General features: G+C 43.1%; 2 protein-coding genes across 7 annotated transcripts in view; both read left to right on the plus strand.

The window, feature by feature from the left end:
• Window positions 1–4,544, plus strand: part of LOC133364544 (complement factor I-like) — a 37,599-nt gene extending 33,055 nt beyond the window's left edge. For all 3 annotated transcript variants that reach the window (XM_061585400.1, XM_061585401.1, XM_061585402.1), the window contains 2 exons: window positions 1,963–2,064; window positions 3,959–4,544. In XM_061585400.1, coding sequence (XP_061441384.1) covers window positions 1,963–2,064; window positions 3,959–4,176 — 320 coding nt within the window. In that variant the 3' untranslated portion in view covers window positions 4,177–4,544. The remainder of the gene's footprint in view (window positions 1–1,962; window positions 2,065–3,958) is intronic.
• A 10,340-nt stretch (window positions 4,545–14,884) lies between these two features.
• LOC133364546 (group XIIA secretory phospholipase A2) overlaps window positions 14,885–25,094 on the plus strand; it is a 31,029-nt gene continuing 20,819 nt past the window's right edge. For 2 of the 4 annotated variants that reach the window (XR_009757976.1, XM_061585403.1), the window contains exons 1-6: window positions 14,885–15,130; window positions 15,317–15,572; window positions 17,446–17,596; window positions 18,939–19,108; window positions 20,433–20,543; window positions 22,543–22,653. Coding sequence is in view for 3 of the 4 variants with exons in the window: in XM_061585403.1 (XP_061441387.1) it covers window positions 15,068–15,130; window positions 15,317–15,572; window positions 17,446–17,596; window positions 18,939–19,108; window positions 20,433–20,543; window positions 22,543–22,653 (862 nt within the window). In the remaining variant the exon portion in view is untranslated. Of the gene's footprint in view, window positions 15,131–15,316; window positions 15,573–17,445; window positions 17,597–18,938; window positions 19,109–20,432; window positions 20,544–22,542; window positions 22,654–25,094 lie in introns of those variants that run through there. The other 2 variants (XM_061585404.1, XM_061585406.1) reach the window with 2 other exon arrangements.

The following is a 25,094-nucleotide window of genomic DNA, read 5'->3' on the forward strand; positions in this document are numbered from 1 at the left end:
GCTAGCTCAACTCTTATACCTGCTCATTAAAAGCTCTGTCATTTGTGCTCCCTATTGGTCTCAGCTAGTGCTGTGCCAAAAATTCCTCCCATTTTTTTTACCATTCTCTATCAAGTTATCAGAAAAGAAATTGCATTCAAAAATTATCAAAAAGAAAATACTGTAGGTGAAACTCTTATGGTTGGAGTGGAAGGACTTTGTCATGATTACCTTGCTTTTGAGGCGCCTGAGGGGTGCTTGTGAGCATCTTCCCCCCCCCACTGTATAAATCATTTCACCAATGGTCTGTGCTCTGCAGCTTTCCTAGGTGCCTGCACTTTCATTAAAGCTCAGGGGAAGATGTCGCGAGGCAAGTCCTCCCATGGGGCTTTTTTTCAGATCAGGAAGTGCAAGCAGCTAGGGAGGCTGCAGGGAGGCTGGAGAAATGTTCTCTAGAAAGAAAGAAACACACATAGCCCCCTTGGCCCCCTTGCAGCAATAAGGTAAGCTCAAAACCCTTCATCCACAAAAATTCTAAAGCAATTTGAAAGTGCCTCAAGCATTAGTCAAAATAAAAAATGGGAAGCCTCTTTTGCAGGGGAAGAAGCCTGAGAATTGGAAGACAATTTTGGGCACAACACTAGTCACTGCAACTGCTGTTGATAGACAACATAGCTAGCTAAAAGGTGGGAAAGCACTTCAAAAGACAATGCTCAGGCTAAGGGCCTACTTGAAGTACAGTAGTCTCTGCCTTCAGAGGAGGAGGAAGAGGAGGCAGGTTTTTGGGGCAGAATGCACTTGTTTTATCAGCACTTAGCACACCAAGATCCATGGCTTTAAGCAGTCTGTTGCTTCATAGTCCATAAACCCAGGTTCACCACATAGTGTCCTGCCATATTGCTAGTGTTAGGGATGGTGCTCATAGCTGGGCACCTTTCGTTTGAACCTCCATCCTTTCATTCAGGGCACAAGCATGGAGTAGGGGAGGAAGCACACACTTTGCCTGGACGTAGAGATCTAGGGAGGCCTGGACTGAGCTGCAAGCCTATTACAAGAAGGGGGAAAGGATGTAGAGATGTGAAGGCCCAGAAAGACCCCAGGAAATTTTGGAGGGAAATCTGTTTGGGTTTTTTTAAAAAAAATCTGTGTTTTTTTCCCTGGACCTTCACATGTCTAGGAATGAGGGTTGTGGTTGTTTATGGAAACTTAAATGTCTATATGGGTTGTGTCCAGATCTTGTAAGATTTTCTGGAGCCAATCAGAAGCAATATCAGGACAAGGCAAGCAAAAATTCTGAACAGTGAGCTCTGGCATTTCGTATACACAGGAAGAAGGAGCTAGCAAAGTTTGGCAATTGGAGCATGAAGCTAACACCATGACAGTCAGGGATACTGAGACTAGTGATCCAGCTGGGCTGATAAGCTGCACCTTCCTACCATTTTCAAGATGGTGCTGCAGGGCAGCAAAGATCAGAGCAGCCACTCACAGGTCAAAAGAGAGATAAAATAATGTAAGAGTAGACCCACTGAAATTAATGAACCTGAAATTAATGAATAGGTCCACTCTGAGTAGGACTAGCATTAGATCATAGAATCGTAGAGTTGGAAGGGGCCTATAAGGCCATCAAGTCAAACCCCCTACCCAATGCAGGAATACAATCCACTGTTGCTAACTGGTTTATCAATCGAGAGTTGACCAAGCTATTATGACGTATATATTCTGTGGCTTGTCATAGGCCCGTTGACAACAAGTGAAGCTGGGTGGTGCTTCGCTGTTATCATTATATGTAGCTTTGAAAAGTTCAGCTTTTAAAACATAAATTGGTTGTTGCCTGGACTGGAAAAGAGTCTCATCAGATACTAAGAAAATCAGATTAATACAGCAGTACTTGAATTGGGCTGGTTTTCAAGCTGTGAGTCCTGAATTGTTCTGAATTGTGAACAATTAATAAATTGTAATTTTTGTCACTTTTCTCTTCTTTAGGCTTCAAAAAGCAATATGTCCTTAAATGGGGCTACATTTATTTAATGGAAAACTGTTCTGAAATCTACAAGGAGCGTTATTTTGAAGGAATGGAGTGTGCCGGTGAGCATGAACTATATCACTTTTTACACCTATCCTCAATACAAACTCATGAACCAGTATTCTGTAGAAGGATCAACAAATTTCAGGACTTGTGGCTGAAAAATCAAAAGGCTCCCCTTGTGAAAGTGAATAGGTTATTGTAACCATGCAGACTGGATGTTGATTTAGCAAAATGAGCAGATAAATGTCAATCTGTTAGAAAGGCTACTAGCATCTCAGCGGCCTGGTTCGCACATCACACTAAGCCAAACAATAGCTTACTAAATCATGCAAATGTGCTGCCTCCTGGAGAGGAACTCGCAGCTGCTTTGATCCTCCCCAGTCATTTTAGCCCAGCATGGTATGGCAGCTAAGCCAAGGTTTAGCTTAAGCATTGATCGTGGTTAAGCTTTCTCTTCCTTAAGATACAGGTTGTGGTTAGGCTTAACTTAACTTCAATCCTAGGTTCAGAAGACACACTATGCCAAGCTTTGGCTTAGCTGCCACACCACTCTAACCTGAAGGACCATGGAGGAGCAAAGCAGCTCCATCACCTCCCTGGGAGCCAATATTTTTGCTCTAAGCCATGGTTTGGCTTGTATGCAAATGTGACCAATGTCGCAAAGATATTTTAAAAAGCATCCACAATAGTTAAGTCTAGAGAGGCAATGGTCTGGTTGACACATCATGGTAAGCCAAATTATGGCTTACCATGAACGAGCAAGCGTACTGGCCCACACTGCTGAAATCACACCTGCCACACTCTTCCCTTTTCCAACCATAAGGAGACAAACTAGTGCTCATATAAAATAGTGTTTCTGGTTTGTTTCTCTCCAGCCAAACCACAAGAGGAAGTCAAGATTTGTTCTAGCTTACTGAGCTTGGTTTGCTTGGAGAGGAACAAACCACGAGCTCTGGTTGATTCACACATAACGTTAAGCTAAGTGCTCTGGTTTGTTTCCTCTCAGTTTAGGAAAGGGAGCAGTGGACACAATTTTAGCAGCATGTACCAGTACACTTGCTCATTCATGGTAAGAAACAATTGCTTGATTAAGTAATGAGCAGCAAACAAAGTGGTTATCCCAGAAAACACACTGGCAATCTCTTTAGCTAGCATGTTTCCAAACCCTCTTTCTGCTGGGTTGGGAGGGAGGAGTTGGACAGGGCAGAGGATCCCTCTGCCAGCCCTGATGACCTCTGCTGGCTTCCTTTCAGCCACCACTTGACGTAGAGCTCCCCCTTCCACCCACCAAATGGCAGTGAGTGGAAAGCCCAAAAATGGCTTGAGAGAGATTGGTGTGAATCCATTTTTGGATCCATTCCTGCTGGCATCCATTGGAACCCAAGCCACTGCTGCTGTTGTCATGTGATGACAATGGGCTCAGTTTGGGACTGATTGCTGCCCCAGCTCCAGGGTTCCTGTCCTCATTCCACTCTGGCCACCATGCATGGCAGGGCTGTGGAGGCAGCAGTGGTCTCGCTGCTCTAGACAGCCCTACCAGACTAGGGGGAGTTTGGGTTGCTTCCTAATTCCCTAGCATTTATAGATGATATCCAGAATACCACCACTTCACTGAATTATTCTGTCACTCTTTGGCAAGGATCAGCTCAAGACATCAGGTTCTGGATCTGGGAGAGGTTGGCTGATTGCCCCAAGTGAGCAAAAAACAAATGTCTGTGGTACAAACAGATTATTAGGATAAAATTACTTCATAGATTATTGGCCTACATGCACTTTGAGTTTTGTACAAAAAGTGTTCTGCATTGTTTTGACTATATCCAGTATCAAGAATGTTAACAGTGTGGGAATGAAACAGAACCCACAATTACTTTGGCTGGGGAGATGGGAAAACACGAAGTGTTCAGTACCAGAAAAATATGCATTTAACAACTTTTTTTGCTTTTCTCTTTTCAGGTACAGATGATGGCTCTGTAGATTCATGTAAAGGTGACTCAGGAGGACCCTTAGTCTGTTTTGACTCTAATGGTGTGGGATATCTTTGGGGTATTGTGAGCTGGGGTGAAAATTGTGGTGAGAAAGGACACCCTGGGGTTTATACAAAAATAGCCAATTATTTCAACTGGATTGGCCGTCACACTGGAATGAATCTCATTTCGCAATATAACTTGTGATTTTTTCTTGGCAATGGCTAAGTATGTGCATATAGAATTGCAGCTTTATGCCTGCTAAAATCTATGGCAGGGATGGGGAAGGAATTTGTGCCCCTCCAGCTTTTTTGGACTCCAGTTCCCATCAGGTAAGGGACGATGGGAGTTATAGTCCATCAACATCTTGAAAGGCCACAGGTTCCCCATTCCTGATCTCGGGGGGTTAAAAGTGATCAACTCTGTCTGGATTGTGCCCTAGAAGATAATCAATTAAGAGTTGTGAAGTTTTGCATTTAATTACTTTTAAAAGTATGTAGCCTTCTGTAAAACAGTAATTGCATTTTTTTGTACTCATTGTTATCCAAATAAAAGTGATGAATAAACCAAAGAAATTGTTTTGGGGTTTTTTTTACAAGTAGGTTTTGCACTGAGATTTGCTAAGCATATTACACTGTAGACAGCAATGAGCAGAGAATATTCAGGCTATCTACTTTCATTTCAAACCATTGTAGATTCCTCCAAAACTTTAAAATCCGATTAAGGCATTATTTGCCTCATGGATCAAAGAACACATGGAGGGTGTCGTTGTTCTGGACCAGTAGCAGACAGTGTGGTGGTGTGGTGTCATTCACCTGAGCTCCTGTTGGTCATGTCACTGCTTCGTTCCAGGAGGTAGAGCTGGAGGGGCAAGGCGACAGCAGTGAGGTCGGCATGGCGCAAACACATTGGCAAAAGTGCTGGAGTGGCTCTGCCGGTGAGTTTGCACTGATCAAGTGGAGCTGGTGAGGCCATTGGGGTTGGCAGGTGCAACACCATTTACCTTCCATGCATTTTTTGAACTGTGGGAGAAATAATGGCAAAACAGGGCTACGATATCAAATGGCAAATAATTGGTGGCCTCTGTGTCATAGAGTTAGACAACCTATGCATGAGCAGGGCTTTTTTTTGTGAGTACTTGCTGGTAAAGAGTACCATCACCTCTTTTTTTGCTGTCAGTGGCAGCCATTTTGTGCCGGCATCCAGAGCAAGATGTGAGCACCAGCACCTCATATTTTACAAAAAGAGAACACAGTGTATGAGCATCCACAAGTGGCACAGGAGCCAGATATCTATGCCACTCCTAGAAGCTTGGCAATCCTGCAAGCCTCCCTGCACTGTCCCTACTCTAGTTTGGTAGAAAAGACAACTCCAAGATATGGGGAGTGTGCATAAAAATGTGGCTTAGCCTGTCATGCTCTATCTGGTGCCCACAACTGTTCCTGACTGTAGCATCAAAACAAAAGAGTAGAGACAAGACACAAATGTGGGACAATCAGGAGCACTGCAGTGAGGAGTCCATTTGAAAAGCAAGACATGGGGGATAGACTAGCATGAGTACACAAGGGGGAGAAGCAGCAGGGACTAAGGGCTCATCCAAACGACTGTTTAATGTGTGAAAGGATCGCTTTGTGTATTCTTTATTTTTCCGTGGTCCATATGACGTTGGTCATTTTCGCGGATTTTATCTCCCTAAAATCCGCATTTGCAGGGCTTGTCCAAACTAACCCGCATAATCCATGTTTTCCATATTCGGTTTGTCATCTGACAGTCCCCACTTTGCCTGTTTGTTCGCTCTTTCCCGATATAAAAAGTACGCTTTTTTGGTGCCCATACACGCAGCGGGAAGATCCGTACATTCTTTTCACTTTTTCCAAGCTCTGCCTGTAACACCACCCCCTATCAGCCAATTGGTCCACAAAATATGACGTATGCTCCTCTCCCCCTTTGCACTGAAGTACAATAACACACATGCGCTTGAAAGTAAGAGCGCGAAAGTTTGAATTCCCTGATGGTTTGGTAGTAGTGGCTGTAATAAAGTTCCTTGCCGCTCACCACTCTAGAGGAGGGCCGGCCGGGGGGGTGTCTCCAGGTGCCCCTGACCATCCAGGGGGATTGTGGGCAGTGCAAGGGATCAGCTTGTAATTGCTGGGCTAATCCCCCATAACCCCTGGGCTTATTCACTGCAGGGTGTTGTGCAGCTCAGTGGCAGGAATGCTGCCCCCGAGGGAAGCAAACAGCCCCCCCAGCGGGTGGCCGCTCTGGGCTCAGACAGGGAATGCAGGCAAACAGCCCCACGTGCTGCTGTGTCAATCTGCGCTGAAGTGCCCAGCACAGGCTTTGTGGTGTTCCCTCTGATAAAAGAAACATGCAAACCACTTATATGCCAATAATTCCTGTATTTTTGTTTGCTTGTATTTGCGATATTTCGCAAAACTGACTGTATGCTTTTCGGCCTTCATGCATATTAAAGTTTCTGGAGATACAGACGGCTGGCAGTTCCACTTATTTCTCCAGAAAAGCAAGTAACGACGTATCATGTCTAGGAAGGTAGACCACCAGTCTCTATGGTTCCGGGTGGCCGAGATGCTCTAGCAAACCACTTGTATGCTTATGCCAATAATTCCTGCGTTTTTTTTTTGCTTGTTTTGCAATATTTTGCAAAACCAATGGTATGCTTTTCTGCCTTTATGCATATTAAAGTTTCTGGAGATACAAGACACAAGGCTGGTTGCCGCTCTCCCACTTGCCATCAATGGCAGAGGGTAAATGCTGAGCTTTTCTAGAGTGCAGCGCTCAGCAGCGGCTCCCAGCTCCTCCCCATTCTCTCTCTCACTCTCACTCTGCCTGCCTCTGGCTCTCTGTAGGCGGCGGCATTGGCAGCATCAGGGAAAAGCCACTAAGAGAGGCTTCCCAGCAGTTTCCCAACCACTTCAGGCAAAACTTGATGCTCTGTTGCCTTCACATACACCCTTCTTCTCCCTTTCCTTCCCGTGGCCCTTTGCATAGTGCCAGGCTCTCACTTTTCTCCACTGTGTGTGTCTGGATGTGTCTGTCTGTCTCCTAGCGAGGAGGAAAGAGCAAAGCGAACTCCCTGCACCAACCAGCGCACTTGAGTGAGACCAGCCAGGAAAAGGCTTTACAAACAACCACAATTGCAGATCTCACCCGGAGTGGCTGCCCAGTTCACAGACTGGCTAAAAATTGATGGCTGTTGCTGCTTCTGTGCACATTTTTGCATCTGCACAGTAGAAGTTGCAGAGCCCCCCCAACACCACACCATAGCTCTGATTGGTTCAGTTTCCCCGGCTTTCTCCGGACATTCGCACACATGCACAGAAGTGGAAATACATGATTGGCTGGGAACGAAGGAAGGGGTATGGGGAACCGCCCAAGAACCGCCCATGAAACGCCCACAGCTCTAAAGTCTGCGGTATTGCATCTGAGCACCTGAAGGTACAGCGGATGATTCCTGATTTTAAAAAGCAAATCACATTTTTTGCGGTAATGCAAATGCAGATTTAACTGCAAGAAAATGCGGGAAAATGGGTGACATCGTATGGACCACCGAAAATTAATGAACACACAAAGTGATCATATCGCACATTATACAGTCATCTGGATGAGCCCTGCAGTTACAGGGAAAATGCGATTTGCTTTAGGAAAGCGGGAAGCATTCGCATTACCTTTACAGTGCTCGGATGCAATCCTGCAGACTTTACTGGTGTAGGCAGTCCATGGGCGGTCCCTCTTTCATTCCCAGCCAATTGCATCTTTCTATTTCTGTGCATGTGCATGAATGGGGGGGGGAAGCCCGCAAAAATTAAACAGTTTCTCTTCCGCCATCATCACCATGAGGCTGCGGTGATAGTGGAGGCTAGATCCCTGGGGGAAGTGTTGTGTGGCTCCCGCTAAAGTAAGAGGACTTAGGAGAGCACCAATAGGCTAGCCCTGGCAGCACCCTCTGTGCTGGGGAACTCCTTGGCCAGGTGCTGCCCCCACTGCTCCAGAGAGCAGCCTGACCCACAAGGGTAGCGGGAGCCCAACGGGCGCCTGGACAGGGCTGCTTGCTAGCATTCCTCCTAGCTCTGAATGCCAAAAGTCTGCAAAACTTCAAAGAAGGCTTGGGGGGGGAATGATGAGATGCTTGTGAAATCTGGCATTTGCGCTGAATGCTCAGCTCTGCCTCCCTTTCGGCTCCACTCCAGGAGCCTGCCGGAGCATCTCTCTACATTTCCCCCTTCTCTCTTTCCTTCTCCCTTCCCTCCCTCTGCTCGTACTCTCCTCTGTCACCACTGCACTCTCACAGCCCCTCATTTCCCCTTCTTCCTCCCCCTCATTTTCTCCCTCCCTCCCTCCCTCCCTTCCTCTCCTGCTCTTTCTCTCCATCACCACTACCAGGTCACTCAGCCTCCATCCCTCCTCATTCGCCCTCTCCCTTAACCATTCATTCTCTTCCCAAATATAATCCAAACTAATTACTGGGCAGGTGGAAGTCGCTGTGATTCTCCCTCCCCCCCCCCATCCTAAGTGTAAGGCAATTTTGAACAAACAAATTTCTCCTTATGAGTAAAAGTCAACATGGTCTCATCTGGGGAGAGATGGCATTCTTTCTTGTAGGATCCTGTCCCTTCCTTCTCCCCTGCTCATTGCTCGAATGATGACATGGTAAGGAGGGTTTTCATTTCCAAAAGACTGCTCGACATTTTGAACCAATATACAAAATGGAGCCCGATAACTTGGCATTTAGGAGTATTAAGATGTGCATATCTGAAACACTTCTAGCCAATACCAAACTGAGGTTCTATTGAATTATACACCGTACATGTGTAAGTTACTGCCCCAAAAAGCTTACAGAATAATGGTGAGTCTGCACTAGGAAGTTACCACAGGTCAGTGCTGGTGGGAAATGTACTGCCTTCAAGTCGATTTCAACTTATGGCGACCCTATATAATAATAATAATAATATTTAATTTGTTTGTCGCCTATCTGGCAATTAGCCACTCTAGGCGACGTACATTAAAATGAGATAAAATACAACAATACAACAATATTAAATACAACAATACATATAAAAGCACTTATATTAGCAGCATATGATAGATGGTAAAATCATAAAGACCATAAAGATTTACCCTTCCCAAGGACCTCAAAGGCCTGCTGGAAAAGCCACATCTTCAGGGCCTTGCGGAATACCTCTAGGGAAGGAGCATGTCGAAGGTCACATGGGAGGGAGTTCCAGAGAGTGGGGGCCACCACAGAAAAGGCTCTCTCCCTAGTACCCACCAACCTAGCTGTTTTGGTTGGCGGGATTGTGAGAAGGCCTTGAGTGGCTGATCTAGTTGGGCGGCATAATTGGTGGCGGTGGAGGCGCTCTTTCAGGTAAGCTGGGCCGAAACTGTATAGGGTTTTAAAGGTTAATACCAACACCTTGAATCGGGCCCGGAAAATAACCGGCAGCCAGTGTAGATCAAATAATACTGGCGTAATGTGGTCTCGGCGGCGGCTGTTGGTAAGTAAGCGTGCCGCTGCATTCTGTACAAGTTGTAATTTCCGGGTCGTTTTCAAGGGTAACCCCACGTAGAGCGCATTACAGTAGTCCAATTGAGAGGTGACCAGGGCATGCACCACGAGTGGGAGCTGTTGAACAGGGAGGTAGGGTTGCAGCCTACGTATAAGGTGTAATTGATACCAAGCTGCCCGGCTCACAGCCGAAATCTGAGCCTCCATGGACAGCTTGGAATCAAGAACAACCCCGAGGCTGCAGACCTGGTCCTGTAGGGGCAACTTCACTCCATCAAACACCAGGTCAACAACTCCTAACCCTCCCTTGTCTCCCACAAGTAGTACCTCGGGCTTATCAGGGTTCAGCTTCAGCCTGCTCCTGCCCATCCATCCACTCACGGATTCCAGGCACTTGGACATGGTCTCCACAGCCTTCTCCGGTGAAGATTTAAATGAGAGATAGAGCTGAGTGTCATCCGCATATTGGTGACACTGCAGCCCAAATCTCCTGATGATCTCTCCCAGCGGCTTTACATAGATGTTAAATAGCATGGGTGAGAGGATAGAGCCCTGTGGCACACCGCAATTGAGAGGCCAAGGGTCTGAAACCTCATCACCCAATGCTACCTGTTGGCGCCTATCAGAGAGAAAGGAGTGGAACCACTGTAAGACTGTGCCTCCCAATCCCATACTCTCCAGGCGATCTAACAGGATACCGTGGTCTACGGTATCAAAAGCCGCTGAGAGATCCAGGAGGACAAGGAAGGTGAGTTCTCCCCTATCCAATGCACTCCTCATATCATCGACCAGAGCGACCAAGGCTGTTTCAGTTCCATGTCCAGTCCTGAAACCTATGAATAGGGTATTCATGGTAAGCAGTATTCAGAGGGGGTTTACCATTGCCTTCCTCTGAGGCTGAGAGGCAGTGACTGGCTCAAAGTTACCCAGTGAGCTTCATGGCTGTGTGGGGATTCGAACCCTGGTCTCCCAGGTCGTACTCCAGCACACTTGACCTGCATTGTTGTGGATGTGTTTTTTTTTTGTACAATGAAATACACACTTGTTACTAATTCCTTCTTTGGGATCCAAATGTCTTTCCTTAAGGGGAAAACCAATTCCAGAAACAGAGGATGGAACAGCAAGGGCTTGTCTCTCCTGAGGTTGGTGGTCAGGAATGTTGCAGTGGAGCCAGAGGTCCCAGCTGGCGTTCCACATAGCCTGTTGGAGCAGGGGCTCTTCCCTCCCCATGGGTTTTCCTGACTGCAGCCCCTCCAGAAGTAAAGGGATGAAAGGGCCTGAAATGTGGGAGGTCATGAAGGCAGGAGGGACATAATAGTCCCCTACCATCACAAAGCCTACGGATGCCATCTTCTGTGGGTGGGGAAACAATGTGCAAAGTGTCTCAGCCTGGCAATGTAGGCCAACAGCCCTGCCCCATGATATCACTGCTCTGCCTGCAACAAACAGAGATGACCTCATGACAGCCAGCGGGGCAGAGCAAAGATATTAGGAGAAGCTAAGCAAAGATGCTGTAGGGGGTGGCAGAGGGAGAGCAGCCTGTGTACCTTGAGTCATTCCTGACTCAGCTTTCCCATCTGCTTCTCTGCTACAGCTCTTTATGTATGTACAGGGTCAGCACACAGCCAGCAACCAAGGCTGATCCCTTAGGGCAAATGAGGCACTGTCCCACCTGCCTCAGTCTACCCTCAGCCAGCCCTCACCTGCCTGCCTGCTGCAGGAGTTGTGCATGCCTTGTATATGACAGGCACAAGGTTTAGGTCCAAGTAGTGTTGCTTTACATTGGGCCCCTCACAAAATGCTTGATGTTTGGCCTGATCTGCAGGCAAAAGGAGTGAGAGAACTCAACCTGTAAACTTCTTAAGAATTCCCTCCCAGCCTGACCAGCAACAGGAGGCACCAGGGCAAGCACAGCCCCTCTTTGAGTTACCCTCATTTGTTCCTCAGTCAGAAAATGCCAACCTTACCCAGCCCATTCCTTAGAGGTCTGTGCTAGAACCAGGCGCTTCCTAGCAGCAGCCTTTTTCAGCAAGGGTGGGGATCCTTTTTTTTTGCCAAAGGGCCACATTCCCTAGTAGAGAACCTTCTGGGGCCACCAGCCAGTGGCGGGTGAGGCCAGAGCCAAAATTAGATCAAGCAAAAATGGGGTGGGGGGAGAGGGAAAATTGGGGAAACATGTAGCTTTGTATAACAGGCAATATGCCAGCCGCACAAAAGTCAGAGGCCATGGAATCATAGAGTTGGAAGGTGCCAAAAAGGCCAGCAAGTCAAACTCACTGCTCAGTGCAGGTTTCTGCACGCACATACCCTCACCTCTTCCCTTGTATCTAGGCAAACAGGAGTCATTATCCCAGTTCAGGGACATATCCCAGACAGGCAAAGCAATGGAAATGGACTGCCTTCAAGTCGATCCAGACTTATGGTGACCCTACGAATAGGGTTTTCGTGGTAAGCGGTATTCAGAGGGGGTTTACCATTGCCATAAGTGTTTTTTCCACTTCTCCCTAAGTAGCGATTAACTTCAAAATGTATCATGTTTTTCATTTTGTATTGTGTTGCACTCTATTTCCCAACCCAACTGTGGAGATTAGTAACAGAGTGTCATTCTGTACTGCCATAACCACTTTAAACAATGTTGCAACTTACATCTTTTCTTTGGAGTGCACTGAGAAAAATTAGTTTGGAACATTTTGTTATTGTCATGCATTGCTTTACATACCTTTGTTATGACTTCTATCTTGCAGGGAGAGAAACAGTTTACAATGAACAGGCTGAAGCCGTCCCTACAGATGGCTATGTGGGGATTGAAACCCTGGTCTCCCAGGTCATAGTGAAACACTCTAACCACTATGCCACACTTTCTCTCCTGGGAAAGACTACTTAGCAATATTTGTAATACTTGTTCAGAGAAAGCATAGTCTGGAAACCAGACTCTTATAATTTTGGTTATTAAATGTAGATTTATTTTCAACACACTCCTCTCTGAGAATACCTAAAGTCTAGGAAAGTAGCTTGTTGATACCACTCCTCGGACTTTTCACTGAACAAGGGGCCGAGTACTCAGTGAGATATCACTTGAAATGTCAAGTGCTATAATGCTCTTTTGAATCAAATATTTAAAAAGGCTGTGCAAGACCTCCAAAGCATTTTTAACTTCAGCGCAACCCGAATTTGATGGTATGCAATTGAATCCCACTTGAAAATAGCAGCTGCCTGGAAGTACCCACAGTTAAATCTCATAATTCATTTATTTCTGCCACATCTAGCTTCCAGCTGCTTTGTATTTTGAATGTGAACTTACAGTGCAATGCTAACCATGGTGACTCAGAAGTAAGTCCAACTGAATTCAATGGGGTAAGTGAGATTAGGACTGCAGCCTTAAATTCCAATGATTTACGCCTTGGAGCCTGTTTTCTCTTTTACTCTTACCCTTGGACTCCTTTCTTGTGTTATGTCTAGTTTTGTTCCTTGCTAATACATTCTTTGAATGTTGACCTTTGCCAACCTTCTTCTTTGATTTCTGAAACGTCAATCTTTCTATCTCCAAGAGTAAACTGTTTTTCTTTTTTCTATGTCCTTTAATTTTGCTTAAATATTCTTACTAGATTTTGGCTAAAGAATCTTGTTTCCACTAATGGAGACAAGTGACTTTGTGATGCTTTTTCTCTTGTTTACCTTGTCCAGACTGAAGAGTTTCTCATTACAAAAGTATTTAGAACAGACAGACAGACAGACAGACAGACAGACAGACAGACAGACAGACAGACAGACAGACAGACAGACAGACAGACAGACAGACAGACAGACAGACAGATAGATAGATAGATAGATAGATAGATAGATAGATAGATAGATAGATAGATAGATAGATAGATAGATAGATAGATAGATAGATAGATGTTCAGCGATTGGTCCAGAACATTTTTGTTTCAATGCATTTGGCTCATCACTTGTGATTATTCTCAGTGAAATCTCTGTTTTTTTCCTCATCAGTCTCTGTATGTTTCTCATCATCTTTGATTCAGTAATAATGGATTTTGTAAGTATAATTTCGAACAGTAGCCTTTAGGACAGGAAGCTGTCTTACATTGACTCAGACCACTGGTTCACTTCCAAGTATGGTGTGATTGGCAGTGGCTCTCCAGAATTTCAGACTGGAGTCTATCCCAACCTTGCCTGAACATACCAGAAATTGAACATAGGAATTTCTGTATGCAAAGCCTGTGTTCTGCCAGTGAGCTATGGCTCCTTCCCAATAACCTTTGCTATTTGTTTCCCAAGCAGACTTTGTTATTTCAGATGACATGCAGAGTAACCCAAATTTGACCAGGAGAAAGTCAACCCAAGATGCTCCACCACTGAAGCTTTTTGTGATAACCCTCATAGCTATGCCCTTTCTAAAGCTATACAACAAAAGTAACTTTTGACCAATTATTTGACAAGTATGGCTTCAATACCAATAGTCAAGAAATCAGAAGAAGGTTAGTACTGGCGAGGGCAGCTGTGACAGAACTAGAAAAGGTCCTCAAATGCAAAGATGTATCACTGAACACTAAAGTCAGGATCATTCAGACCATAGTATTTCCAATCTCTATGTATGGATGTGAAAGTTGGACAGTGAAAAAAGTGGATAAGAGAAAAATCACCTCATTTGAAATGTGGTGTTGGAGGAGAGCTTTGCACATACCATGGACTGTGAGAAAGACAAATAATTGGTTGTTAGAACAAATTAAACAAGAACTATCATTAGAAGCTAAAATTATGAAACTGAGGTTATCATACTTTGGACACATCATGAGAAGACATGATTCATTAGAAAAGATAATAATGGTGGGAAAAACAGAAGGGAGTAGAAAAAGAGGAAGGCCAAACAAGAGATGGATTGATTCCATAAAGGAAGCCACAGACCTGAACTTACAAGATCTGAACAGGGTGGTTCATGACAGATGCTCTTGGAGGTCGCTGATTTATAGGGTCGCCATAAGTCGCAGTCGACTTGGAGGCACATAACAACAACAAACCAAAAGAGCTCCCCCCCTCTCCCCACCCCTCCCTTCACTTTGCTTTAACTTTCAGCCTGATTAAGACTTCTGGTAAACTCAAAAGTTTGCTTGCCATTTTGTGATATTTTGGTTGGTCATTGAGGGATTTTGGATTTTTTTCAAAATAAAAGTATTTGACCTCAGCCATGCCTGCTAATAAATGTAAACCGCCTCTTCCTCTGCTTAGCTTATTTGGTGGATTTCTCTCTGAGAAAAACCTACATTTTTGACATGTAGAGAATTGGCATGTAGTGCCCCAGAAAGTGGCATAGTCATCCCTGTTGTGAAATAAGTGGGGCAGTGCTTCATCCCTTCCTGTTCCTGCTCCACTACAGCCCTGTGCAGCTCAGATACCCAAACGTATGAGAGCAAGGTAGTTGGGGAGAGTTAAAGAAAGACATTAAATTCCTGTTGGGGTTATTTTTAAATATTTGCAGTTGGTTAAAAATTAAGCACAGACATCCAAAGGCTGGGGGAAATGCAACAGAAATTTTAGAGCAAGAAAATCTTCTAAATACAGACACTCTTCATCATGAAACCGTTATCAGTCCTCATGTTTATTTCATGCCTATCACTTTGTACTTTGGGACAAAAGGTAAGGCTTGAGCTTAAATAAAATTACTGATGGAATTACATTTTATATGTAATATTTAAAGTTTTTTTAATTTACTTATTAAAATATATTTATCATGTGGATGAAGTAAGTGTAAAAAATAAAATGAGTGTAGCATTACTGAATCATTACATTTCTTTGTATCATTACATTACATTTCTTTTCTAGCTAGAGACATATCTGATAGAAGAATGTGTAAGCAAGAATTACACTCTGAATTCTTGTGAGAAAGTGTTTTGCCAGCCATGGCAGAGGTATGTGGATGGCTTCTGTTCCTGTAAGCTACCCTACCAATGCCCAAGAAATGGCACCTCTGTTTGTTCGACTGACAGGAAGACTTTTCAAAATTACTGCCAGCTAAGGAGCTTGGCATGCCAACATGTGCGACACAGATTTATGAACAGAGGAAGATGTAACCCTGAAGGTAAAATAATGTTTTCCTTTTATGTTTACAGTTTGTGTTTCCTTTTCTGCTTCTGAATCAATCAGTGTAGAAGACCAAGCTTTAAAGATGGGAAACAGAGGTATACTGACATTGACAGGACCTGCTAATTATACTTGCAGACTATGAGTAGTATTCAATGATGGTTTGTTTTAACGTAAATACTGGCTGTACCAATGATTCTGGTTGTGTCCACACTAGCCTTTTCTCTGGAACTACCATCCTTTCTTCACTCTTTTTTAAATCACGGAACATTGTTCTCAGCCTGTGACATTCCAGTGTTCTCTGAATAAATTCCCTGTGATTTTTCATAACTTATACATGACAATTCTTGTGATACAACTCAGTTGCAGAATGAGCCTGTCAAGGACCAGCCATCATTAGGCAAAGTAAGGCAGCCACCTCAGATGACAGAAGCCAGGGCAGTTTGGGGATTTTCCATCCTTAGGTTTGTTTGTTTTTAAAAGACTTCTTGTACTTCTCCAAACCTTGGGGTTCCTCTAAACTTCCTGGTGGTGCCATTTCAGCTGCTTAAGGATCCACCTACAGAGAGAATAATATTAAATGGTTCCCTCCATTTTATTTCCATATCCAGCTAACAGTGGGAATGTAAGTCTCTGCAGTGCTATGGGGTGTGGAAATAACCTCTGATAATACTTTCAGTGATCATAAAAGATGATCTTAAAGGCAGGAAGGGACGATCAACTTTTTCCTTCCTAGTGAAAGCTTCTAATACTTCAGTTACTGAGATAACCAGTTTTATTTTTTTAAATCATTTTAAACAATCATTAAACTTATACATTTTTATACATTTTAAAATTTACTAGTTTGCAATAGCTGCAGCAAAAATTGGGTTAATTCTGTTAATTCAAATACAGGATGTTGTTTTTGTGACTACCTACAGATTTAGATTAACTGGTTCCATGTGTTAATTTATTTATTAAAATAAATAGATCATTTAAATACCAATGTCAGTACTTTGTTTCAAGTAACAGATTGTTATGGCTTTCTAACTAAACAAAGCATTGGCATACAACATTAAACTTAAGTTTAGCAATGATTCAAGGAAATGTTTCTTTTCCTCACAATTCTATTTTTCAAGTGATTTTGCCAGCTGGAAAATCATATGCCGGTAAGGTGAGAAATAAGGCATTAAGCATGGGGTAAAGGCACTGCATGAGATATTCCAGGTGCCCTTCCTAAATACTGTACTCACTTTCATTTTTAAAGAAGTAATATTCTAGCCTTTTTAGTAGTGGAGTTAGAAGCATGGAGGAAGGATGCAACCCGATTACTCAAAAAAACCACAACCCACCCTGTTGAGTTCAATGGGACTTACTCGTATACATAAGTGGCTGTTCTGCAATGGTTCACTATCTCCTCATGCTCCCTTACACCAAACATGCCTGGATACGGTGCATGGATGTAGTGCGGAGGTGGAGAACTGTTTCCACCCATGGGCCTCGTTCACTCATAGGGAACCATCCGGGGAGGACACATGGCAATAGGCCAAAGGCAAATGTGGCCTGAGAAATGGGTGGGACCTTTGTATACCAAGCATCCAGCCAGGCAAAAGTCAGAGGTTTCTACCCATATGTCTCTCCATTCTCTATGCAGGCAAGCAAGAGTCATTATTAGTTCAAAGACACATTTGAACGAAAAGCACAGAGAGGGTATAGAACAGGACAGGGGAGGAGTGCGGCCTGGGGAAGGCCAGTCAGAGAGGCCAAAGGGCCACATTTGACCTTCAGGCCTGAGGTTCCCCACCTCTGCGGTCATGGATTTAATCCATGTAACTGTTTTACATAAACTGAATTGACATAGACCTCAGCAGACTTTTGTCTTCTTTTTCTAGCCAGTTTTCACATTTTCTTGGAGTCCGAAAGTGCAACATCAGAAGGAATTGTTCAAGTTGAAGTGAATCACTCCCCAAAGATATCTATATGTGGGAATGGATGGGGTATGAATGAAGCAAATGTGGTCTGCAGACACCTTGGTTTTCCAGAGTAAGAGTCTGGGGTGGAATGGACAGCTGTTTATACTGATAAATGTGATATTTCAAGATGGGTGCCACTAATCAGCAAAATTCCAGAATGTCCTAACTTTTTTTATGTCAGAGGTGGGGAACCTTTGGCCCTCTAGGTGTTGCTGAACTACAGTTCCCATCATCAGCCCCAGCATGAATGACCATTTAGGTACATGTACATTTATGGTATATTAGAGCAGGGATAGCTAACATGGTGCCTTCCGTCTGTTGTTAGATCGCAACTCTCACCAGCCTATGCTGGCTGGGTCTGATGGGAGTTATAGTCTAACAACATGTGGAAGGCACCACATTAGCTACCTCTGGCTTAGAGAATCAGGGCCATAGCTTAGCCATAGAGCAGATGCTTGCATGCACTATATCTCAGATTCAGTGCTTGGAACTTCCAGTTAAAGGATCTCAGGTGAGAGAACTTGGACAGTTCTTTCGTGAACCCATGGATTGCTGCTGAGCATGATTTATACCAAATCAGACTGTTTGCCCATCACTATTGACTCTGCTGTGGGTGGCTGTGGCTCTGCATTAAGGCAAAGGTCTTTTATCACATAAATGAGCCAATACTTTACCTGTTCACTGTTCTAAAGACATTTTGGTGTCAGTGAAGCCAATTATAATAGCACAGGTTTGTATCTACTGTAGCACTAGTTGCCTATAGCAAAGTGTTTCCATTGGCCACACCTGGAGGGGCAATGGGTTGATCTGCCAATCAGTTGCAAAATCTGTGGGAGGCTGGATTTTTTTTTTAAATGCACTCAAGCTGATCCCACCAGATTTTATAGTAACAAGGGGTGGGGATTGACTAGTGTATTGTGCCCCTGTTTTGAGAAAAAGAAGTGGAGCCAGCAGAAAGGTGTGTGTGTCTTTACTGTCGGGTCAGCACAAGGATTTACAATTGCACAATGGGACTTTTCCCCTCTCCTCACCCAATTTCCCCCCCAATCTATTATGGGGGTCCACCCCAACCCTCCAGAACAGACTTGGAGAGGGTATAGGAGGGGAGGGGAGGGGAGGGGAGGAAAGTTCCATTAAAAATAGTTTTACAGCCATGAAGCTTAAAAACACTTAAAAGTCTGCTCAAAATTCCACAAATACATCATATATGGACACAGTCACAGCTATACAATGTTGTCCACAGAATGAAATCACCTACACAAAAGCATTCCTCCGATTGTTCTTTTCTCTCTCTCTGGCTGTCTTGACTCCTGGTCCTGGCGCACATGGTGGGCTGTTTTTTTCTCTTTGCTCATAGGGGAACCTGGAGTCATATATGAATTTCTCTTGTGTTTCTTTCTTGCATTGCACAGAGGGGCTGATCGCACAGAGGTTGTTGACCCAGAAGATGCCTCCCATTCCCTGGAATGTCTTAGGGCAAAATGCAGAGGAATAGAAACCAGCCTAGCTGAATGTACTTTAGAAAGACTGAACAGGAGTAATGAGAAGGTGGCTAAGGTGCTGTGCCACACAGAGCATAAAGGTTGGTAAAATAAATTTTGTGTATGTATGTACACAGTTAATCATTTTCACATGTAAAGCATGTGTGGAGTTCTATACATGTCTACTCAGAAGCCTTACTGAGTTTAATGGGACTTACTCTCAAGTAAGTGCGCATAGGATTATAGTTTAATGGTCTGAAGGCACAGGGTCGGGTCTGGTCAGTGCCTGGATGGGAGACAGTGTGGGAACCATATGTAAGCCATCTTGGGTTTCAATCATGGAAAGAAAGTCGGGGTATAAGTGTAATAAATAAATACCGGTAAAATAAATGTGTAGATGATAAATAGGCTGCCTGTTATTTACTGGTGCTGCATTTTGTCATCAGTCTGTTGTTACTAATTGTTTTAAATCCCTTGCTGTTGTTTTTATGTTTTTTGTGCTTGTGGACTATTGTAATTTTGATGATGTGAAAGAACTTAGAGGAGACTGATTATCCTGTATCCAGTTGAAGCAAGCAGACGTGTTTGTAGCTATATTGGATCCAAAGAGGCGTAAGGGAAACTCAGTCAGCTAAAAGAGCTTTCTTGCAGGCACTTAGGGCTAAATAATGCTTTGACTTGGTTATGAAGCTGTTTTAATAAACACTGGACCCTTTCTTCTCTGTGCTCCAGGAGCAAACACTCCAAAGTTAGAATCATAGAATAGTACAGCTGGAGGGGGCCTATAAGGCCATCGGGTCCAGTCCCTGCTCAATGAAGGAATAAGAAGCTTTTAGATAAGCTGCTGTAATAAAGTTTTTTGTTTTTGAGTAAACAGTCAGTTGTCTGCATATCTGCCTGTCTACTTTATTATTAAGATGAGGGGACTTTGGCAGAAAAGAGGAATGAATGAATTATATTTGCATGGATTTTTGACCCATCCTTCCTTCTGATCCATTCTGTTTTCTATTAATATAAAAGGTAATATATTTTATAAGAAAAGGCTAACATAAGGAAAATAGACCCTGTTTTAATTGTCTAGTCAATACTCTTTATTTATAGAGCCAGCCCACTTGAAATGATTCCTATAAAGCCCTGGGAGTTTGGAAGCTGGGAGTTTGGAAGCTGGGAGTTTGGAAGCTGGGAATTTGGAAGGCTTCCCACCTTCTAGGGAAAGACTATCATCGGGGGGAGGTCTCAGCTTCTGACAATATTATTAATTCTGTTTGTTTTATTGTTTCTTTGATGCTGCCTTGGATTTGTTATTGCTTGGGTTTGTTAATAATTAGACAGAGACAATTGTGCCTTTGGGCCATTGAATTTAAACATGTCCTTTACTACGGTAGAATATTTCACCAAAATATTGTTTCTCATCCAACTTGGCAGAATGTTCTTTGAGAGAATTCCGTTGTGTCAATAGAAAATGCATCCCTTTCTCTAAAACATGCAATGGAATCAATGACTGTGGAGACTTAAGTGATGAAGTATGTTGCAGAGGTATGCTGTTTGTAATTCTTCTTCTTTATATTTATTATTATCAGCTGTGTACACATGAATGGTTCTTGAAGATGGTTTAAAGCTATATGGTTGCCAAACAAATGCTTAAAAACACACTCTGTCTAAACTCCATTTAAGAACAAACATTTGGAAGATACAAGTAATCTTTCTTCAAACTAGTTAGTTAGTTTCATCATTTTAGCTTCTACCCAGAGGCTTGATCACTACTTAACTATTTTTAGCAATCTTCTTTGAACGGATAGCGTCGTTTAGGGATGGGGATCATATGGCCCTCCAAATGATCGTTGAGTCCAACTCCCATCAGCCCCAGCCAGTAGTCAGGGATGATGGAAGATGGAGTCCTGCAACATCTGGAGGGCACAGGCTCCCCACCCCTGAAACTGTGGGTCAGAAAAAATGAATTCTGACACAATGGGTAACATGCCACCTTTAAGAGCTATAGTTTCCAGGTCGAGGGAAGTAATAGTCCCACTATATTCTGCATTGGTCAGGCCTCATCTGGAATACTGCGTTCAGTTCTGGGCGCCTCATTTTAAGAAAGATATAGACAAGTTAAAGCGGGTTCAGAAGAGGGCGACAAGGATGATAGCCGGTATGGAGAACAAGTCTTATGAGGAAAGGTTGAAAGAACTTGGCATGTTCAGTCTGGTGAAGAGAAGGCTGAGGGGTGACATGATTGCACTCTTTAAGTACCTGAAGGGCTGTCACATAGAGGAGAGTACAGATTTGTTCTCTGCTGCCCCAGAGGGTAGGACTAGGTCTAATGGTTTTAAGTTGCAGGAGCGTAGATTCAGATTGGATATTAGAAGGAACTTCTTGACAGTAAGGGTGGTTCGGCAATGGAACCGACTGCCTAGGGAGGTGGTGGGACCCCCTTCACTGGATGTCTTCAAGCAGAGGCTGGACAGCTATCTGCAGGAGATGCTCTAGCTGTGGATTTCCTGCTGTGAGCAGGGGGTTGGACTCGATGGCCTACAAGGCCCCTTCCAACTCTATGATTCTATAAGTCTCTGGAGAGGGTTTTGTAGAGAGACATGATTGTCTTTCTTTTTGTGTTCTGCCATGGTCTCTGATCAAACCAATTCCGCAGATGTTCAGAGCTAGAAAAAGATAAAATAGGTTCAGAAGCATGCTAGCAATGCTGCAAAAGGTTCAATTTAGTGCAACAGTTTGCAGACATCTCCTGGTTTGTCCTAAGCTTGATTACCCCATGCCCGAAACAGTAACTGTGTATACAGTATTAAAAGGTGCTGCTAGTCTGCATAAACTCTCTAAACGAGTGGGCTGGGAGTACAAAGGTACTTCTCTCTCACCAATTCAAAAACATTTTCTTTTTTTGTTTTGCTTTTAAGATTACAGCTGATCAGTGCTGACAGCAAGCTCTATTGAACTTTGACAGGTGACCCTCCCCACCTGTCAAAGTTGGCCTGTGGTGGTGAAGTAGTAGAAATAAGGATCCAGTTCCCCACCACTGTCCTAGGGAATCGATGTACACCACCTCCCAGGAGGATGGTAATTCCATGCAAAACCCTGTGTGAATGGGTTATTTAAACACAGTTCCTAATCTCATGGGAGCCACTCTGTAAGGAACTCTCATACAGTCAGGAAAAAGCTTAAAGGACATCTCTTTCAGGACCAAATGCCACTTGCTATCCCTTTGTGTCAGTTTAATGGCTGCATTGCTCAATATAACACCACAAGTAGCAGTTTTAAGAAGGAAAACTGCATACAATTATCCTGCTCCTGAACAGTGTTCCTCAATTCTATTAAGTGACTGGAATCGGGACTAGTGCCACTGTAAGAGTGAGGGGAAAGTTGTTTCCACTGCTCTGCAAAGTTAATCTGAATACACAAGCAAAGGAGCAGAAAAGTTTTCTGAGTCTTATGTATAATATATTTGCTATATTTTTAGGCCTTACACTACTGTGCTGTTGATGAAACTTTGCCTTGTATATACTGAACGATCTCTTTCCAACAGCATGCAAGGGGATAAGCTTCCACTGTGATTCAGATGTGTGTATTCCAAACAGTTACCTCTGTAACAATGAAATGGACTGCCTAACAGGAGAAGATGAGAGTCGCCAATTGTGTAAGAGTAGAACTTTTCGTTATCTATGGCTAGATTCAGACAACCATTCCTTCCCCCCAACCTAGTGGAATGGGTTTGGACAAACTTCAACAATCTAGCTAGTTAAAACTGTGATGACAGCTGAATCCATCACACAACAGAGTTCTTCACCATTTGACAACTGGGTGTGATGTACAGGCTCTTAGGACAAAGGGTGCCTTGTCCTGTTGTCTCCCGTCAATGGTCAGGCAATACCAAATACCAATACCAAAAGTGGAATGGAGTGCCATATTACTGTCGGTACTCTAGAAGATTACTTGATATGTTTTTTTTTATTTTGGAAACAAGGTCTTCAACTGGCTAAAAAACAGCTCAAGAATATCAGTATGCATTTTATTTATTTATGTATTTATTTATTACATTTATATACTGCCCCATAGCCAAAGCTCTCTGGGCGGTTTACAGCAATTAAAAACATTAAAAACAAATATACAAATTTTAAAACACAAAAAACAATTTAAAACACAATTTAAAAAATTTAAAAACAAAGTAAAAACTTGTAAATGTGCTTGTTTATTGTCATAATAGATAGAGCCATATAAGTAGACACAGACACACACATGTATCAGAATGTATCAGAATGCATTTATTTCAATGGGGCTCATACAGGATATATCCCAGGTGGAAAAAATGGAAATGGACTGCCTTCAAGTTGATCCTATGAATAGGGTTTTCATGGTAAGCGGCATTCAGAGGTGGTTTACCATTGCCTTCCTCTGAAGCTGAGAGGCAGTGACTGGCCCAAGGTCACCCAGTGAGCTTCATGGCTATGTGTGGATTCGAACCCTCGTCTCCCAGGCTGTAATCCCACACCTTAACCACTACACCACACAGGTGGACTGTGCCCTAAATATAATTTAAAACCAGCTTTAGACCCACAGTGAGAGGATGACAATAACTGGCAACTTATAAGTTGCAACCCTGCAATCATAACACAGAAATAACAAGCTATTAAAAATGAGAAGGGCATTTATTTTATCTGTCAATATGTCATTATAACTCTTGACCAAGGGGATTTTTCAAGGATGCTCTGCCATTAGTCCATGGATTGTCTTTACTTTCTGAGAAAGAAGATTTTTTAAAAAAACGTATCCAAAGTGAAAAAAATACAGATAAAGCAGGGTGGGGAAGCTGTGGCCTTCCAGAACTTGTTGGACTCCAATTTCCGTCAGCTCAAGTTCATGTAACCTCATCCTGTGAGAGTCTTACAGGGCTTAGATGGAATTAAGTTGGAACCACAATTGTATAGAACAATACAACAATTGCCCACAAAGAAATAAAAGCACAAGTAAACTGAACAAGTACAATGCAACCAAGTCCCACTGAGTCAAAAGGGAACATCTAATTATTCTTGCTTGCGAACTTTGTGGTCAGCTAGTTCAAATGTTCCTCTAATCCACTAAGGTGCTGGGCACTTCAAAGTTGCTCTCTGCAAACAGCTTTAGTCCCACAGTTAGAGGATGATAGCAACTGGCAACTTATAAATTGCAACTCTGCAATCACAACACAAATATAACAAATAATAATGGTTGTAAAAGAACTGATTCTCTATCCATTGTTGTTATATGCTTTCAAGTCGATTATGACTTATGGCGACTCTATGAATCAGTGACCTCCAATAGTATCTGTTATGAACCACCCTGTTCAGATCTTGTAAATTCAGGTCTGTGGCTTCCTTTATGGAATCAATCCATCTCTTGTTTGGTCTTCCTCTTTTTCTACTCCCTTCTGTTTTTCCCAACATTATTGTCTTTTCTAGTGAATCATGTCTTCTCAGTGTGTCCAAAGTATGGTAACCTCAGTTTCATAATTTTAGCTTCTAATGATAGTTCTTGTTTAATTTGTTCTAACACCCAATTATTTGTCTTTTTCACAGTCCATGGTATGAGCAAAGCTCTCCTCCAACACCACATTTCAAATGAGTTGATTTTTCTCTTATCTGCTCTTTTATTGTTTATTATTAATTTATTATTTGATTTATATCCTGCCCTTCCTCCCAGCAGAAGCCCAAGGCGGCAAACAAAAGAACTAAAAACCTTTTAAAACATCATAAAAATAGACTTTAAAACAAAACAACTTTAAAAACATTTTTTTAAACAGCTTTGAAGACATTTTTTTAAAAAAAGGTTTAAATACATGTTAAAAAGCAATTTCAACACAGAAACAGTCACTGTCCAACTTTCACATCCATACATAGAGATCGGGAATACCATGGTCTAAATGATCCTGACTTTAGTGTTCAGTGATACACCTTAGCATTTGAGGAACTTTTCTAGTTCTCTCATAGCTGCCCTCCCCAGTCCTAGCCTTCTTCCGATTTCTTGACAATTGTCTCTATTTTGGTTAATGACTGTGCCAAGGTATTGATAATCCTTGACAAGTTCAATGTCCTCGTTGTCAAC

The sequence above is a fragment of the Rhineura floridana genome, chromosome 9 (assembly GCF_030035675.1).
Source record: "Rhineura floridana isolate rRhiFlo1 chromosome 9, rRhiFlo1.hap2, whole genome shotgun sequence".
NCBI classification, from domain to species: Eukaryota; Metazoa; Chordata; class Lepidosauria; order Squamata; family Rhineuridae; genus Rhineura; species Rhineura floridana.